The sequence below is a fragment of the Perognathus longimembris genome, chromosome 10 (assembly GCF_023159225.1).
Source record: "Perognathus longimembris pacificus isolate PPM17 chromosome 10, ASM2315922v1, whole genome shotgun sequence".
Taxonomy (NCBI): domain Eukaryota; kingdom Metazoa; phylum Chordata; class Mammalia; order Rodentia; family Heteromyidae; genus Perognathus; species Perognathus longimembris.
In genome coordinates, this window is record NC_063170.1 from 13,447,281 (window position 1) to 13,466,196 (window position 18,916).

General features: G+C 47.5%; 1 protein-coding gene across 4 annotated transcripts in view; it reads right to left on the bottom strand.

Moving 5' to 3' along the window:
* The window catches only part of LOC125358318 (acylcarnitine hydrolase-like), a 108,041-nt gene that overhangs the window by 80,460 nt on the left and 8,665 nt on the right, over positions 1-18,916 (bottom strand). Inside the window, exons 1-12 of one of the 4 annotated variants that reach the window (XM_048355395.1) lie at positions 13,206-13,307; positions 10,758-10,962; positions 9,691-9,826; positions 8,936-9,069; positions 8,596-8,854; positions 8,074-8,172; positions 7,648-7,788; positions 7,425-7,505; positions 7,161-7,305; positions 6,513-6,650; positions 5,941-6,013; positions 5,323-5,529 (exon numbers count right to left, since the gene is read on the bottom strand). The exons of 1 other annotated variant lie outside the window; for it this stretch is intronic. In XM_048355395.1, the coding sequence (XP_048211352.1) occupies positions 5,343-5,529; positions 5,941-6,013; positions 6,513-6,650; positions 7,161-7,305; positions 7,425-7,505; positions 7,648-7,788; positions 8,074-8,172; positions 8,596-8,854; positions 8,936-9,069; positions 9,691-9,826; positions 10,758-10,962; positions 13,206-13,281 (1,674 nt within the window). In that variant the 5' untranslated portion in view covers positions 13,282-13,307 and the 3' untranslated portion in view covers positions 5,323-5,342. Of the gene's footprint in view, positions 1-5,322; positions 5,530-5,940; positions 6,014-6,512; positions 6,651-7,160; positions 7,306-7,424; positions 7,506-7,647; positions 7,789-8,073; positions 8,173-8,595; positions 8,855-8,935; positions 9,070-9,690; positions 9,827-10,757; positions 10,963-13,205; positions 13,308-18,916 lie in introns of those variants that run through there. 2 more of the 4 variants (XM_048355383.1, XM_048355393.1) reach the window with 2 other exon arrangements.

Here is an 18,916-nt window from a genome sequence, read left to right on the forward strand (position 1 = left end):
CTTTCTTGGTGCCATCATGGAGTGTCATTTCTCCTGGCATGACTTGGCTAAAGTTTCTCTGACATTCAGTCCAGCAACCAGGTCTGCTGTGCACTGAAGGTCTCCAATCTAATGAACTCTGGCTCAGGTCATGGTCCCAGACCCTTCCACCCAGACTCGAGCAGATGCTCTTGTTAGACTCACAGTTTAGAGAACAAAGAGACAGGTCATCATCTGTATACGTTTATTACAGAGCTTCAGCCAAAGCTTAAAGATTCACTTCTGCTTATAGGCTAGGGTTTTTTCAGTCGGTTCTTGAGAATATTAGTGTAATCTGGTAGGGGCTGATAAGAAAATAACTAATGTGGGGGGAGGGAGAAGGAAATGGGGAGGGGAGAGGCAGGGAAAATGAGGGAGGAGGTAACAAGTTGGATAAGAAATGTACTCACTGCCTTATGTATGAAACTGTAACCCCTCTGTACTTCACTTTGACAATAAAAAAGAAAGAAAAAAGAAAATTACTAATGTAATAGTTCTGCCCTGTGAGCGTGTGTGTGTGTGTGTGTGTGTGTGTGCGCGAGCGCATGCGTGAGTGTGCATGTGCATGCTAGTACTGTGACTTCAACTCAGGGCCTTGGAGCTGTCCCTTAGCTTTTTTATTCAAGGCTAGCGCATTTCACTGGAGCTGTAGCTCCATTGCTGGCTTCTTTTTTTTTTTGGCCAGTCCTGGGGCTTGGACTCAGGGCCTGAGCACTGTCCCTGGCTTCTTTTTGCTCAAGGCTAGCATGCTGCCACTTGAGCCACAGCGCCCCTTCTGGCCATTTTCTGTATATGTGGTGCTGGGGAATCAAACCCAGGGCCTCATGTATATGAGGCAGGCACTCTTGCCACTAGGCCATACCCCCAGCCCCATTGCTGGCTTCTTGATGGTTAACTGGAGATTAGAATCTCATGGGCAGTGCTGTCCAGGCTGGCTTCAAACTGCAATCCTCAGATCTCAGTCTACTGAGTGTTAGGTACACACCAATAGCTCATGGATTTACCCATGCATTCTGTTGGGGATTGATAAGAAAGTAACTAATAGTGAGATATAGATATTATGCAAACTGGGGCACAGGTGAAGAAGGAAGAAGGGAGAGAATGCATCAAGGTGTTACTTCAAGGTCCTGGTCTAGTGCTAGACAAATGGGTTACAGCCAGAGAAGGGGAGAAGGGGAGGCTGGAGTATTGGAAAATTCAGTCACTGGTCTCGAACTTCAGGATAAGGGCATTTGGGCTCTCAGAGTTAAGCGCTCATCACTACCTGCCCCATTTCCCAAGTGCAGAGTCTTCTCTATACAATTGACAGATCTCACCCTGGCCCCTGTCCTCCCACCCCACCCTCTGTAGGAATCTTACCCTGGGTCTGGAATGGGAGAAGCAGGAACCCACAGACCACTGTGGTCAGCCAGGCAGGAAGTCTGTCCGGCAGCATGGCTGGTCACAGGACTGTTTCTGTGCCTCGATGCAGCACACTGCAACTCACCAGCAGGCACAATTCACCCAGACCTCGCCCAACCAGGAGGCTTCACCTCACAGGGAGTAGGCAGGGACATAGCAGAGACTGGGCAAGATTGGTCTTGTAAGAAAGTGGCACTGACAGGGCAGAGGTCACAGGAAGTCAGTGGTCAGCACTTTAGGTGTGAGCCCTTCTCCTTCTCCTAGTTTTCCTTTGCCCTCCTCCAGAGGTATTGTGTGGTTTCTGCAGCCATTGAGATTCTGGGAACTTTACTGAGGTGAAGGTTGTAATGGAGAAATTCAGGGCTGCTCTGAGGAGAGGCAGACTCAGGATCCCACAGATGGACAATGGACCCCACCTTCCATGGGGCAAAGGGGAGCACTGGAGCAGAGACAGGGAGCTATGACTACGCTCAATTTGAAATTCCTCCTTGAGGTCATTGCTCATAGATTATGGAATCCACTTTCAAGTTCCCTCATCCTTTAGTCATGGGCTGAGGGTCTGCATGGACCCCTTCCTATTTATGAATGGGTGTCCATTCAAATATACTGTGTTCTTAAGGACCCATTCCCCTATTCACATAGCCCCAGTTGTGGTTACCCTGGTGTCTGAGATCAAGGGTAGTCATTTACCCACTAGAAAAACATTGAAAGGAAACCTTCTGGTTGCAGCACTGTGAGGAGACAAGGCTCTCTGGGCCTGTGGTGATCTGGGAGCCAGGTCTGTAATCAGGAGTGTGTGAAATCTTTAGATCTTGCTAGGATGCCCTGAGACAGCAGGAACCAGGAGCTGCAGCCCAGCCTGACTTCCCAGAGGAAGCGGTGCCAGGCCCAATCTCACATGGTCTTTATGGCCTGTGAGAACCAACTTTGAGTCTTCAGTCTTGTGTACAATACTGTTGAGAACCTACAGCCTGGTCTCACGGCCTTTCTTTGTTGGTGACATTCCTGGAGGGCTCATTTCCCTGGCATGTCTTGGCTACAGAGTCTCTGACCTCCTTTCCAGTCACAAGGTCTGATGTGCACTCACAGTCTCTAATCTAATGAAATGTGCCCCAGAACAGGACCCAGTCCTTTCTGCCCAGACCTGGGCTGATGCTCTTGTTAGACTCACAGTTTGGAGAATAGACAAAGAAGTAGATCACCATCAGCACAGGTTTGTTGCAGAGACTCTAGCCAAAGCTTAAAGATTCACTCCTGCTTACAGGCTAGGGTTTTTGTGTTGGTTTAGTGAGAATGCTAATCTAATGCAGTAGGGTCTAATAAGAAAGTAACAAATGTGATGCTTCTGCCCCTGGAGTCTGTGTGTGTACGTGTGCGTGCATGGGCCTGTGCAGGCGTGTTGCTACTAGGGCCTGAACTCAGGGCCTGAGAGCTATCCCTTAACTTTTTCACTCAAAGCTGGTGCTGCACTCCACTGGAGCTGCAGCTCCATGGCCGGGTTTTGCTGCTTAAGAGGAGATCATAATCTCATGGATTTCCTTCCCAGACTGGCTTCAAACTGCAATTCTCAAATCCCAGTCTCCTGAGTGTCAGGTATAGGCTCAGTCTATGCCTTCTGATGGGGGCTGATCAGTAAGTAACTAATAGTTTCATATAGATATTATGCTAACTGATTCAGAGCTGAAGAAGAGATGGAATGAGCAGGGGTGTTATCTCAAGGTCCTGGTCTAGCACCACAGCCAGACAAGAGGTGAAAGAAAGGGTGGAGCGTTGATAAATCCAGGTACTGGTCTGGAACTTCAGGATAAAGACATTTGGCTACTCAGACTTAAGAGCTCTCTCTGACCTTCATTCTGCTAATCTAATTAGCACCTCAGCTGAGGTGCTGAGAGTGTAGGTCCTTGAAGTTCAGGGTCCAGCAACAAGTTCCTTTATTTCAACTGAAAATCACAATGCTTCTTCTTGATACAGGGTCTGTGGTGCACCCCTGCAAGGCTGGAGCTCCCCACATGGCCTGTCACTTCCTGCACCATCATTCAGAGACCCTGGCATCCACAGTAACCATGCTAATAGTAAAAACATGGAATGGAAGGAAAAGCATTTCTGTACGTGTGAGGAGGTTGATGAAAACTTACATATACCTAGTGATCTGGACAAAGAGGAGGAGACAGAGACAGGGGAGAGAGAGAAAGGGGGGGGGGAGACAGCACAGAGATATAGAGAGAAAGTGAGAGAGAGAAAGAGAGGCAGACACAGACACAGAGAGACAAAGAGAGACACCGAGAAAGCATCAGAGACACAAGCTGGGTGCCAGTGGCTCACACCTCTAATCCTAACTTCTCAGGGTCCTGAGATCTGAGGGTACTGGTTCAAAGTCAGCCCAGGCAGGAAAGTTGGTAATACCTTTATCTCCAATTAAACAATCAAAAAACTCAGAATTAGGGGAGGGAAAGTGGGAGAAAATGAGAGAGGGGGTAACAAGTTTGACAAAAAATGAACTTACTACCTTAGGTATGTACCTGTAACCCCTCTATACATCATCTTTTTTTAAAAATTTAATTTATTTGTTAATTGAACACAAATTGTTTTGACAAGATGTTGTGCATAAAGGGTACAGTTACATAGTAGGGCAGTGTGTACAACTATACATCATCTTGACAATAAAATAAAATTTTAAGAAAAACCCAATAAAACCTGTTATAAAGGAATGAGGGGGATGGAGGAGAGCTAAGAAAGAGTAATCCAGGCAGAACGAGCCTGACCAGATTATATTATATGCACATTTACAAATATCAGTTAAGCTCCTATGAATAATTAACTTACCCTAATAAAATATTGAAAAAGAAAAACTACAGAACAGATTACAATAGAATGAAAGTACGAACTGCATAAAGTTAAGTTTGAAAGTATCCTCAACCACCTGATTAAAAATAGCACAGAATGTGTCATGCTGAGATGTGCCTAGTGGATAGTTGTTTGTGGGTAAAAAATGATATGGGCATTCATAGAAAGCACTCCACAATAAAAGGAAGAAAATAACACTAATTCTCAAGGTATTCATCACAGTGACAAAAGCCATAAATAATTCAGTTAGTACAATCTGCTACACTGGGCTATTATTTTTTCCAAATTATATATAACCTTCATGGCAACTGACAACAATCGGGCCAGGTAGTAGTGGCTCTTGCCTATAATCCTAGCATCTCAGGATGATAAGATCTGAAGACCAAGGTTCAAAGCCAGCCTAGGAGAAAAGTTTATGAAACTTTTATGTCCAATTAACCAGCACTGAGCCAGAAGTGAGGAGTGGCTCAAGAGAAAGAGATCTAACATTGAGTAGGAAAGCCAAGTGAGAGAGCAAAGCCCTGAGTTCAAGTCCCAGTCTACTGGAATATAAAACAAACAAACACAGTCATGTGTTTACAAAAAGCTGAGTAAAAGGAACTAATTAACTGTAAAAAAAAAATGTGAAGGAAGTTCTTGGGATGAAAGAAACATTTTAACACATGTTATAGGAGTGCATATGGGTGAATTTAATTGCATATAAATTAATCCACAACGAAGATCTTTGTGCACTGTGTGTGTGTGTGTGTGTGTGTGTGTGTGTTAAAGACACTTGCAATTATTGACTATTAGAAGAGAAAAATAGTTTGCTGAAGGGTCAATCTGGGACTTTAACCTACTTCTGGGAGTAACATGCTCAGAACACTTTCATTTGAAGAGGGGCTGGGGACTTGGAGCAGACAGAGGTTGAGGAGATGAGAAGAGCTATGAAGGAAGGGCCCAGGCCCCATGGGATATGGGGGACAATTAACACCATTGGGCTCCTACAGTTTCATTGCCATGGGGGCATTTGTTGTGTCTGTGTGAGGACCTCATGTTGGCCCTACATAGACTCAAGCCTACTCCTCTTGACATAACCACTACAGCTCCAGGTGCTTGTCCTTAGCCCTCTTGAACTCCTGGATCTTCTGGGGCAGGGTCTTGGTCCAGAACTTCAGCCTAGAGGCCTTCAGGGCCTGGCCCACGGCAGGATGGAGGTCCAGCTGGAGGTAGTACTCTTTCTGGTCAAACATGGGCCAGTGGAGCAGGTCCTCGCTGTTGGGGTTCCTGTGGACACACCCTCCCAGGAGGGTGGGTGAGGGTCATTCTGAGTGCTTGTGAGCCTAGACCTCATTGGGGTCCTGCCTGGCAGCCCAGAAGATCAGAAGGGGGGAGAAAGAGGGTGAAATCTTCTTATGTAGGAAAACAAGGCCCTCCCACAAGTGTCTGTTCTATATGACTCAGAGCAACCTCATAGAGGTGAGTGCTGACCTTTCCACAAAATTGTGCTCCTTTTGGTTCTCTAGGGCAATAGAAAGTGACTTGCACTTGTAATGCACTCTCTGTGTGCCAGTGAGTCCTGGGGTTTGAGGGAGATCTGTCATGTAATCAAGGACTGTGAGTGCTCATGAGGATGCCACAAGGGGACTCCTGGATGGACCCTATTTTGAAGAGGCAGGGTTAGGTGTTTTATCTCACCCATTCCGAGCAAAGTTAGCCCAGTACTTCATCATCCTCCTGCTCAGGAGCTCCTCCTCCTCAGAAAAGTCAGCTGCACAGAGGAGAACAAAGGTCCACATCTTGGACAACATTTCAGGGTACCTAGTCCTGCTCTCCACCTCCATTCAACTATAGTCTGATCCTCCATATGAGACCCAATCCTTTTCCTCTGTCCCACCCAGTATCAGGTATTCTCATTGCACAACCTTCCATCCCAGCTTCTACCTGAGACATCTGTGTGTATTCCTGGACTAGAGGACATTTCTACCCTCAGTCCCTGGGAATCACTTAGAGACAATCAAAACTTCTAATCATGTACTCTGTACCCATGTTTGACACCTTATTGCAGGTAGAGACAGGTGGTGGCAGCACAGGCTGATTGGGGAAAGGCTTGGATTCTGAACACCTACAGGTTTTGAATGGTAAGATTTTGCACACTTGATCTTGTCCTCTCTCTGTGCTTCAGGCTCCTTCTGTAGACCCCGAGGAGAGTCATCCTACCAGGATCCTAGCGTGGCCCATTCTAGCTTATGGAAATGAAGAAGACTCACGGTTGCTGCCATACAAAGAAGACCCGAAGACAAAGTCAACCTCATCACCATGGTCGGCCCTCACATATGGAGGTCTGAGGTCCTTCATAAAGCCATGAGGATGTTGGAACTCATAGAAGTAGACAGGACCATGGGAACCTGGAGGTGTAGACAAATTATGATACGGTGATCCCTCACTTGGAATTGTCCTTCCTATCTTTGGTGATAAGATAGCTAGGTTGAAGCAGGCTGGAATCGCCACTGTAAAGTGAGAAGCCTCGGGCAGGAAGAGACCTTGCAAACACCAAAGGTGGACATCAGAGTCAATGCTCCATTTCCTGTCATCTAGGATGATGTTTGAGGCCAAGACTTGTATGTTACTGCCATCTTTCTTGTGACCCAATGGGAAAATTTGTTAAATTATGGATTGGATTTCCTATTTGTGTGGTCTTGGAATAGTCACTGACTATCTAAGGTTACTTCTTTAAAGTGCCAATGACACTTGTGTCTTACAGTAGCCATGAGAATTTACGGACCTGTGAGACATCAAGTATCTGGCCCTGGGGCCTTGAGAAAGACAGGGATGGGGACCTGAACAGCACAGAGCTGTCCTGGGATTTGCAGCTCTGAGCTGCCCACTGTGCAGTCAGGATGTGCAGATGAACTCACGCTGAAAATGTGCTACTTGCAGTGCAGGAATCACAAACATGAAGTCCCCCATCATCTCTTGGAACTGGGCTTGGAGGGTTTGGGGGTCCTCAGTCTCCCCCATGTACTCTTCCATCAGCAGATCAGCACACTCAACAGGCAAGTTCTATCCAAGAGGATCAGAGAGAGTCAGGCTAGGCAGAGAGTGCCATGGCATGGAGGAGGCAGCCTCTTGGTGGGGAGATGGGACATGGGATAGGACATTAGTGGAGGGGCGATCCTTACCATACGTCCTACCGTGTTCTGCATAACAGCTGGCAAGGTCTTTCTATTTATTTCCTTTATGCTGTCAGTAACTCCCATGTACTGAGTGGTGAAGAGACAGTTCAAATTTGGAATGGCCTGGTTGTGAAGGTATGGTGCTCCAAACCACCAACATACTCCCTGACACTCACAAACATAAAACATGAGCTCCCAATACAACTAATGAGTTAGAATTAGGTCTTACCCATGGAAGTCCCCAACCATACTCATCAGTGTTGACACCAATGATGCTAGGGACAGGGTGGAAGTCAGCAGAGGTCAGCAGCTCGTTGGGGTGCCTGGGAAAGAAGGCCCCGTCCACCACACCAGGGGTTGTCTTGAAGGTCTGAGAAGGAAACAGTGATCAGGATTTGAGATCACATACCGCATATTTTCTAACGTCTTCATGTTCCTTCACCCTATCCCAATTCTCCCCAGCATTCTCTCCCACACACATCCAAAGAGATCCAACACTCCCTTAGTCTTCATTTCCTGCCCAGAACTATAAGAACAGAGTCATTGGTTCTGAGTATTAAGCCTGGGTGATTCTTCGCACCCTATCTCTTTTTCCCCCTTATGGAGCACTGGGCTAATTGCTCTGCTGGACCCCATCCACAGCATTCAGCCTGACCTTGGTAATAGCCAGCATTTCCTCTTCACTTTTGGCCCGCAGGCAGCGCATCAGAGCCTCTGAGTCCACCTGCTCACAGGCAGACAGGTTGATCACCACCTGGAAAAAAAAAACATGCAGGGGTGATATAACTCATTGAAGTAGCATGGGAGGATTGCCCAGACCCAGATTGATGCAAGTTCCTCCAAATCTCTTTGGGTATAGAGTGTAGATGGCTACAGTTATAAAATTGCTCACACTTTTGGGATACTCCAGGGGCTTCAGCTGGAGGGACCCCCCCACCTCCGTTTACATGGTTATGTCGACATGGGAGAATCTGGGTGCAGCCCCGCTAAACAAAGACCACACTCAGTCTCTGTGAGGCTGAGAGGTAGGGATTCTACCCCTGACCCACAGCAGTCTCCAAGAAGTTCCCAAGTTCCCTCCATGATCCTATTTGTCCCAAAAAACACAGCAAACTAGAAGCTGATAGGGTGAGGGGTAAGACAGGGAGTATGGACCTGGATAGCTGAGGACACTTACTGAGGAGACTGCATCAGAGGAACTGGAGAAGAGGTCTGGCAGCACGGCCACCCCACTCTCCATGATGGCACCATGGAACAGTCCTTGGGACATGGGGGACAAGACATGTGAGGACACACTTGTGCCACCTGCAGACACGCCAAAAATGGTGACACGGTCAGGGTTGCCTCCAAAGTGGGCGATGTTCTGTTGCACCCAGCGTAGGGCGGCCACCTGGTCCAGGTAGCCCCAGTTGCCAGTGGCATGCTGGTCTCCAGTGCTGAGAAGTGGCAGAGACAATGGTCACAGGGCTGCCTGGGCTCTGCTTGGCATTCATTGCCCATCTTAATCTCATGCTCACCTGAAGAAGCCCAGGACACCCAGGCGGTACTGGATAGCGACCACCACCACATCCTCAGTGGCTGCCAGCAAGGACCCATCAGACATGGAAGCCATACCTGCAACCAGTGCACCACCATGGATCCACACCATCACCTGGGAAAGTCAAGACAGCTGTCATTGATTCTCATCCAGCCCCAATCCCAAACTTGGTGTCCATTATACTATCCCTGGCTCAGGCTGTGGGCAGTTGCTAATATACAAAGAACTCCCTCAGGACCTTCTGAATGTGGCACCGGCTGAGGGCCATAAGTTCCACTAGCCTTGATGCCCATTACAGGAATCAAAGATGAATTAATGGTTCCAAGCCTAGAGTATTGGTGCCCTTACTCTCTTGCCCATCTAATGTGGCTTAACCTTGTTGTCTCACTTTAATATCAGTCAAACAGATTACATACTAGCATTGGCACAGTAGATAACCCACAAATTGGGTGATCTCAAAGTTCAACACTTCGCTTCCTCAAGTACTCTTCTGGGCTCCTGTTGGTACAATGAGTTCTTGTTTGATTAAAGAGGGAAGGCCTCTAACATTTGGAAGCTGTTAGGACTCTGCAGCACACAGTACCAGTGGTGAGTCACCCTTCATGAGTAAGTGGTATTTAGAACCTGATCATGAAACTTCTCATTAGGTTCCACTCTGCATGACACCCCAAGCTGTTATTTTCACCACTAATAGTCTTGCAGAAGAAGTGTCCTCTCACAAAGGCCAACACTCACAGGCAGGTTAGAGCCCTCCTGGGCACTGGCAGGTGAATAGATGTTCAGATAAAGGCAGTCTTCAGACATGGAGATGGGAGGTACAGTTAGCTTCCTCATCTTCAATCTATTTATTATAGCAGAACTTTGCAGACACCTGGATACAAGAGTAAATGATTATTCCAGAGTATGTCTTATGAACAAAAATCTGAATTTGAAGCGTGATTTGTTCACAACTACTGGGAACTTGTGCTGCACTGGTGCCCTGTTCATACAGAAACTTCTCTCATGACAACTGAGGTGCAGGCCACAGGCTTGGAATGGTGAGTCTCTCTATCTCAAGCTAGGATGGAGCTCTGACCTGCAGGAAGCCTTCATGTTGTTTGGACCATTGATTTCTATCCCCCTGTGACTTGGAAATCTTGATGCTTAGAGTTTTCTAGAAGCATTGGCTGCCAGGGTTGGGATCCCTTCCACCTATAGAAATTAAAGCCTGGCCGTGGTTGGTGTCACCACACCAGTGTAGTGTGAATGAATGAAGGTCAGTTTCACATAGGGTGGTTGGATGTTGCTAAATCCAAATCCACACACAAGGGAACCACATTAGCTCCACCATGTCTCCAGTTGCAAGCACATGAAGATTTCCTCAGCCAGTAGCCCCTAGCTCGTTGAGTTGTCAAGGTAACTATGAAGCTTGGCTTCTCCAAGGAGCCCCTAATGCTGCCTGACTCAGGGACCAATGTCATCTGCAGCTGGCCCAGGAGCTTTGTTAGTTGCATACAGTGAAGGTGAACCTTTCCCAGAGACACCTCCCCTGGTTTCAGAGACCAATTGTCATGATCCAAGTCTTCTCACAAGTACATCTCTCTGCATTATCACCTGGGGCTAGCACTGATTATCTGCAGAGCCAAAGCAATGAGCCTGGCAAAGTTGCTCCACCCAATGAATCTTAGCAAACTCATTGGGAAAATCTACATGGAACATTACCCAGTGCAGAAAAAAATGATGGACAGTAGGTTTACATGGGAGAAACACTCAGCCTGAGGCAGTGTGCCTATCCCAGAGATTCTCGCCCCACAAGAACTTACATGGCTGGGTAGGAGGTGCCATCCCTCACACCACTCCAAGGTTCAGGGGGCTCTGGAGGGGCAAAGCGCAGCGGTCCTACAGGTGGCTTGGCAAAGGGAATTCCCAGGAAGGTGTGGACTCCCACATTGGTGTCCTTCACATGGACGAGGCTGCCCCGCACCTGCCCGGTGTGTGTGGTCCTGATGGGGCTGGCTGGGTCCTGGCCTGTGGGTGGAGAGATGAACATCAGAGTTGGGTCTGCCCCATCAGCTGCCACTCACACTGTGGTTCCTGATGGCTCTATGACACCCATAGCTCTATTCTGCAGGTTCAATGGCTTCACTTACTTTCTCGCTGCATGACTGTGCCCCAATTCCACTGTTTTCACTGGGCCTGACCCTGACATTCCTACCAGGCAGACTCCTGAGGTTCTTTGTGATGTGATGGGTGAGCTGTAGCAGCTTCCAGCTAGCGTCTTAGGTGTTGGGAGAATCAGCATCATTTCCAGCAACATAACAGGTTTGACAAGGCACTAGAGGACTCTGGGAATTGGGCTGGGTATTTCCAATCCTCAAAGAACTCACACTGGGAATATCAAGAATGTCAGGAAAAAATAGGGCTGCAATTAGAGAGTGACACAGCTCTGATCAGATCGTGAAAACCCTGGCCTGCTTGTGTTTGGGATGAAGAATGGAGGAAGCCATTGGTAATCATCTGTGATCAACATCAACCAGGCTTGTACAATCATCATAATTGCTTAAGTGGATGCTGCATACATTGTGGGTTAATTTTCCTATTGAAAGACAGAATCCTTTTGTGTGTGCTCACATTTGGTAGCCCCAAAACTCCTGCTCCTTTCTGTGTGTTGGGACATCCAGTCAGGCCCACAATCTCTGGATATCTTGTCATTACTACCATTTCTAACACCAATGGAAACTTCTCTCTCCAGTATCAACTTCAGGTTGCAGAAATTCACAAACGTGATCTTGTCCTATAAGAAACATAACTTTCCTGACCCTTAGCCCTCTCTGGGGACTATTTGTGAGTCAGCAAGTTCCATGTTTCCTGGTATGCCTGGAGCCAAGTGAGCAATCGCAAGTAGACACCATACACAGCAACTTCCCACTATTTTCCAAAGTCCAAAGACAAACCACTGGTTTGTCTATCCAAGAGGTTTTGGCTAGATAGAATCTTTGATCTTGTATTCACTGTGGCTACCATCCACTCATGCTTCCAAGTTGTTTCAGTAAAGGATAAACTTTGCTAATCGAGACCTGGATGTTCCTTCAAGCTCCTCATGAAATCATATGAGAAAGCTGAGTTGTGCAGTTTAATAAGTCATCTTTGGGCTGGGAATATGGCCTAGTGGCAAGAGTGCATTTGTCCTATACATGAAGCCCTAGGTTCAATTGCTCAGCACCACACATGTAGAAAATGGCCAGAAGTGGCCCTGTGGTTCAAGTGGCAGATTGCTAGCCTTGGGCAAAAAGGAAGCCAGAAACAGTGCTCAGGCATTGGGTTCAAGGCCCAGGACTGGCCAAAAAAAAAGTTATCATTGAATTAGGAGACTTAAAACTCTGCCTTGTCTGGATAGCAAGGTATGCACAACCAGCTCTTCCTATTAGAAACAGTTATCTTGGATTCACTATTTCAGAATCACTAGCAAAAGCCTGAGCCAGACCAGCTAAGGGAGGGAATCTGGTAGGAGTGGGGCTTGGGTGAGGTGAGGGGAACGCCTTAGGGCAGATTACATAAGAGTGGGTAAGGGAGTTCATCAGGGCCCATGCCAGCTTGCTCTGGGATAAGGGAAATCAAAGGTTGCACACACGTTTCTGGATGTAATTCTCCATTGCATGAGGTCCTAATAAGGGCCTGGAGAGTTTGGGGCAGGCTGAGGCCACATCCTCTTTGCTTTGGAAGCCAAGCCAAGCCTTTGCCCAGAGTTCACATACAGCTGAAAGCAACCCAGGGGCATCTTTGTTCAACTTCAAGGTGTGTTTCTTAGGAGATACAACTCTTCCAGGCAAGAAACCTATGCTAGGGCCAATTGGACCATACCAAGTTGCTTGGTTGATGATGAAGGGCACCCACTCAGAGGCACAGGATAGTGTGAATGACAATGACATGAGCAGATTCAGTAGAAGTTTCAGCTACAGCTGCAACAACACACAGAGGAGGGAAATGTCCAGAATCCCTGGCTCTGCCTGGCACATGTCAGTACACCTGAGATTCTTTGAGGGGCTCACTCCTCTGTGTCCTCAGGCATCCATGACCCCATCTGAGCTATATGATCACCACCCTGGGCATTTCGTGGAGGCCAAAATAGCACAGGTTTCCCACAGTATCATCTGTTATGGATACAACAGATGCCCCCTCCCTTCACTCCATAATCTCAAACTCTTCTACACAGTGTGGCAGATCTCACCCTGGTTCCTTTCACCACCATCCATCCCATGCAGAAGTCTCACCCTGGATCTGGAGTGGGAGAAACAGGAATCCACAGATCACTGCAGTGAGGCAGGCAGGAAGTCTGTCCGGCAGCATGGCTGGTCACAGGACTGTTTCTCTGCCTCTATGCAGCACATGCAACTCACCAACAGGTATAAGTCACCTAGACCGCGCCCAGACTGGAGTTTGCACCTCACAGGGAGTGGGCAGGGACATAGGAGAGGCTGGGCAGGATTGTTCCTTCAAGAGAGTGGCACTGACAGGGCAGTGGTCACAGGAAGTCAGAGGCCAACACTGTGGGTGTGAGCCCTTCTCTTCTACATTCCCTTTGTCCTCCTCCACAGGCGCTGTGTGGCTTCTGCAGCCCTTCAAACTCTGGGAACTGTCACTGAGGTGAAGGTTGTAATGCAGAAATTCAGGGCTGCTGGGAGGAGAAGCAGGCTCAGGATCCCACAGATGGACAATGGACCCCCACCTTCCATGGGACAATGGGGAGTACTGGAGCAGACACAGGGAGCTATGACTGGCTCATTTTGAAATTCCTCCTTGATCTCACTGCTCAGTCAGTGATTACCAATTCCCCCTCAAGGATCCTTATCCCTTAGAGTCGTGGCTGAGGGTTTCCATGGACCTCTTCCTATCTAGGAATGGCAGTCCATACAGACCTACTTCTCATGTGGCATTTCTTAAGGACCCATCCCCCTATCCACCAACCCTTACCTTTGGCCACCCTGGTGGTGAGATCCAGGGCAATCATTTGCCCACTTGAAAAACATTTGAAGGTAACTTGCTGGTTGCAGCACTGTGAGGAGACAGGGCTCTCTGGGGCTGCGGTCATGTGGTAGCCAGGCCTGTAACCAGGACTGTGTGAAATACATAGATCTTGCTAGGATACTGTGAGACAGAGGGTCAGGAGCTCCATCCCAGCCTGACTTCCCAGAGGAAGTGGTGCCAGTAAAATCCACCAATGACTCTTCAATCCTTTGCACAATTTTGTTGAGAATTTACTGCCTGGCACCATGGGCTTTCCTTCTTGCTTCCCTTCCTGACAGGCTCATTTCCCCTGGCATGACTTAGGTAAAGATTCTCTGAACTCCGTTCCAGCCTCAAGGTCTGATGTGCACTGAATCTCTCCAATCTAAAGAAGCCTGGGCCAGGACATGTTACCAGACTCTTCTACCCAGACCTGAGCAGATGCTCTTGTGAGACTCAGACACAGTTTGGAGAATAGATACAGAGACTGATAACAGGCTTATTGCATAGCCTCTAGCCAAAACATAAAACTTCTTTCCTGCTTACAAGGCTAGTAGTGGGCTCATGGGAATGCTAGTGTAATCCGGTAGGGGCTGATAAGAAAGTGGGGCTTCTGCCCCCCTGCATTCTGTCTGTCCATTGGTCTGTCTGTCTCTGTGTGTGTATGTGTATGTGCGCGCGCGCGTGTGTGTGTGCGTGTGCGGGCTGGTACTGGGGCTTGAATTCAGGGCCTGAGAGCTATGCCTTAGCTGGTGTTGTACTCTACTGGACCTGGAGCTGCAGCTTCATTTCTAGCTTTTGCTGGTTATCTGAAGATAAAAAATCTAATAGACTTTATTTCCAGGCTGTCTTCAAACTGCAACCCTCAGATCCCAGTCTCGTGAGCATTATGTACTGTAAGAATCCATCCCAGCAATCCCAGGAGATCACACAGAGACAGTCATGTACACGACAAGAAGGTTTATAAGAAGGTTTGTTGGTGGGGCCATCTTCCTCATGGGATTGGGAGAAATATGGCGTCTGCCCCCATCCAGGTGCATCCTTGTAACACCAGGGCTAGTGGTAGGAGGTACTCTGCTGAGCAGCTAAGTCTGGCAGAGTGGGGGAGTGCCCAGCGATCCTGGTGGGAGCTCTGGGGCAGGGTGTTCAGGTGTGGGTGGGGGAGCCTTCCACTGATGCAGCTGGAGGCTACAGGCTGCATTGGGAAATGTAGTGGGAGGGGCTGAGGAACTGAGGTGGGGGAATGCTCACAGGTACAGAGCACCAGCGTGTGGCTCAATCTATGCATTCTGGTGGAAGTAAGAATAATGAGAAAGTAACTAATAGTGAGATATCGATATCATGCAAACTGGATCATAGCAGAAGAAGGGAGGGAATGAAGCAGGGGAGTTAGTGAAATAAGGATAGTGGGTCTAAGTCACATGCCTTGTCCTCACAGCCATTCTGGTGCCTTGCTGGGTGGGGGGGACCTTTCACCCAGCTCCAAAAAGTCTAGAGGTGACATAGGTCATTCATTGAAATGCAGGTGTCATGCTGTTTAGATCCAGGAAAGCTTTGCTAACAGAGATGCTACCCTTGCTTATGTCCCTGATGGTTTGATTTGCTCACCCCTGACTGTCCCCCTGTATGGAAAGCTTTGCTTGCTCCTGAGTAATTCCCTATATTGCTTGCTTCTGTTGGGCTTGGGTCTCCAGTCCACACATCTGTTTTTTGTCTTTAAAAACTTTGTGCGAGGGGGGAGGGGGTATGAGGGACAAGGTAACAACCAGTACAAGAAATTGTGGGGCACACGGACTGGCCCCGCCTGTCCGCGCCCCGGAGGTGTATGGCTGTTACGCCTCGGGAGTGAGGCCCTGAAGAGCCCCGCCTGCCTCAGTCCCTGGGGGCGTGCTTGCTTGCACTGCCTCCCGGAAGAGGGATCCCGGTTAGCTCTGCCTGCCTTCTGGGTCCAGAACTGGAAAAGCAGCTCTAGCTGGCCACACCTCCCAGCCTTAAGACCATGTGCAGCAAGATGGCTGCCGGCAGTAACCTGGGGGCGGTCCTGCTAGTACTCAGGCCACCCTTAGGGAGGTCCCATGGCCTTCCGCCCTTGACTGACAGCTTGGACCGCCAATCATCGCCCCTGGCTAGGTATGTTACACCCTCCTCTTCCTGCTGCCATTGCCCATACTTAAGATCGGGTCCGCCCCACTAAAACTGAGAGCAGTCTTGAACCTCTCCCGAGTCGTCTGATTGTCCAACTGCCGGCGAAAGGTTGGGTTGGGCTGGGTGCGGGCGACTCGTGGCTCGTTACCTATTCTGGGTTCACACTCAGCAGGGTGTGCTTCCTTGCCTCTCCCGCTGGTTGGGAGAGCACCCGGGGTGCAGGGACCCCTGCAGAAATGTATCCAATGCCTAATGTATGAAACTGTAACCTCCTTGTACATCAGTTTGATAATAAAAATTTGAAAAAAAACTTTGTGTGATGGGCTGGGGTATGGCCTAGTGGCAAGAGTGCTTGTCTCCTATACATGAAGCCCTGGGTTCAATTCCCCAGCACCACATACACAGAAAACGGCCAGAAGTGGCGCTGTGGCTCAAGTGGCAGAGTGCTAGCCTTGAGCAAGAAGAAGCCAGGGACAGTGCTCAGGCCCTGAGTCCAAGCCCCAGGACTGGCAACAAACAAACAAAAAAACTTTGTGTGAGCTACGTTCTTCACTGCAGGTCTTTGAAACAGGAGTCCACCTGCAGTCGCCAGCTTTCTAATGACTCCCAATCTGATCTCTCAAGACGTGGCTTCTCTGTTTCTCGCAACTGAATTCCCATATAACATTAGTTCAAGGTCCTGGTCTGGTTCCAGCCAATGGGTGACAGGCAGACAAGGGAAGAAAGTGAGGCTGAAATGTTCATAAATCAAGACACTGCTCTGGAACCACAGGATACTGCCATTTGGCTACTCTGACTCAATATCTCTCTCTGACCTTCCTTCTCCTAACTAACACATTAACACTGTGGCTCAGGAGCTGAGAGTCTAGGTCATTGAAATCCAAGGTCCAAAAACAAGTCCATTGATTTTAACTGAAAATCACAATGCTTCTTCTTAATACCATGGCTGTGGCACACCACTGCAAGGCTGAAATTCCCCAGGTGGCCTCCCACTTCTGGAACCATTATTCAGAGAACCTGGCATCCACAAAAACCATACTAATAGTAAAAACATGGAATTAAAGGGTTTTAGAAGCATTTCTGTATGTTTGAGGAGGCTGATGAAAATTTACATATACCTAGTGATCTGGACTATGGTGAGGAGAAGGAGTCAGGCTTAGACAGACAGCCAGATAGACAGAGAGAGACACACACACACAGAGAAAGAGACAGTAAGATGGGGGGATGGCAGACACAGACACAGAGAAACAAGCAAAGACAGACATGTGCCTAGTGCCAGTGGCTCACTCTTGCAATCCTGACTTCTTAGTAGTCTGAGATCAGAGGATCTTGGTTCAAAGCCACTCAGTGTCACCTTTATCTCCAATTAAGCAATAAAAAACCAACAATAGAATCCAATACAAGTGGAAGCATGTGTCTACAGAAAGTTAGGTTTGACAGTGTCCTAAACAAATTGATTAAAAACAGCAAAGATAGAAATGGAGCTGTGGCACAAAGTGAGGGTCCATAGCCACAAGAACAAGGGCTCAAGGGACAGTGTCCAGGCCATAACGACAAGCCTCACAACAGGCAAAAAGAAAACCCAAAAAGCTAAAATCACACTCAGATGTGCATCCAGTTGTGGGTGGATAAAAGCAGTGTGTGCATTCATAGAAGCACTCCTCAGTAAAAGAAATGAAGTACACTTGATTCAAAGTATTAACTATAGTGACCAAAAGCCACAAATAACTCACTTGGTATTGATATGCTACATTGATGGGCTATTATTTTACCATGTGTATAAAACAATTGGACCAGGCAGTGGTGGCTCTTACTTATAATCCTAGCAACTCGGGATGTTGACATCTGAAGATGAAGGCACAAAGCCAGCCCAGGTAGAAAACTTTGTGAGACTCTTAAGTGAAATTAACCAGCAGAAAGCCAGAAACACCGAAGAGAAAAAGCAAGTGAGAAGGCAAAGCCCTGAGTTCAAGTCCCAATACTAGAATAAAAAACAAACACACACACTCTGGTGTTTGCAAAAAGCTGAAACGTAAGTGATTAACTGTAAAGAAGGTAAAGGAAGTTCTTGGGATGAAAGAAACCTTCTAACATATGAGATGGGAATGGATGTATGCCTCATACACATGTTCAGTCTTACCAAACTATACAGGAGAATGGGTGGATTTAATTGCATATAAGTTAATCCACAACTATAAGATGATGATAAGCAAAATGAACTCCAAGTTGCAGAAATAAGTGGTTTATCATTGTTGTTAAGTTCAACGTACCACATGAAGTTATGCCATTTTCTTTCTTCCCATGGTTTTACCCCTCATGTCACTGTAAGTGATTTTGTACCCAGGGTATTATATATACATTTATCAGAAGTAGGGAAGGGAAGGGGAACATCAAAATGGAGAGACAAAGGGGAAAAGGTGACCCATTGTAACAGCAATACTTACAAAAGTGTATGCTGTAAACAAACTGTACAGATTGAGGGGAGGGATTGGGGAGAGGGGAATTGGGAGAAAATGAGAGAATGTAGCATGTTTAATAAGAAATGTACACACTGCCTTACATATAAAACTGTAACCCCTCTGTACATCACTTTGAAAATTAATAAATCAATTAAAAATTAATCCACAACAAAGCATTATGTGTGTCTTAGAGACACTTAGAAATGAAATTGGCTTAATTGTTGACTACTTGGAAATTAAGAAAAAAATGAGGCTTGTCGAGGGTCAACATTGTATTTTGACTCCCTGCTAGGGGTAACAGGCTCAGAACACATTCTTTATTTGAAGATGGTCTGGGAACTTGGAGCAGACAGAGGCTGGGGAGATGTGAAGGA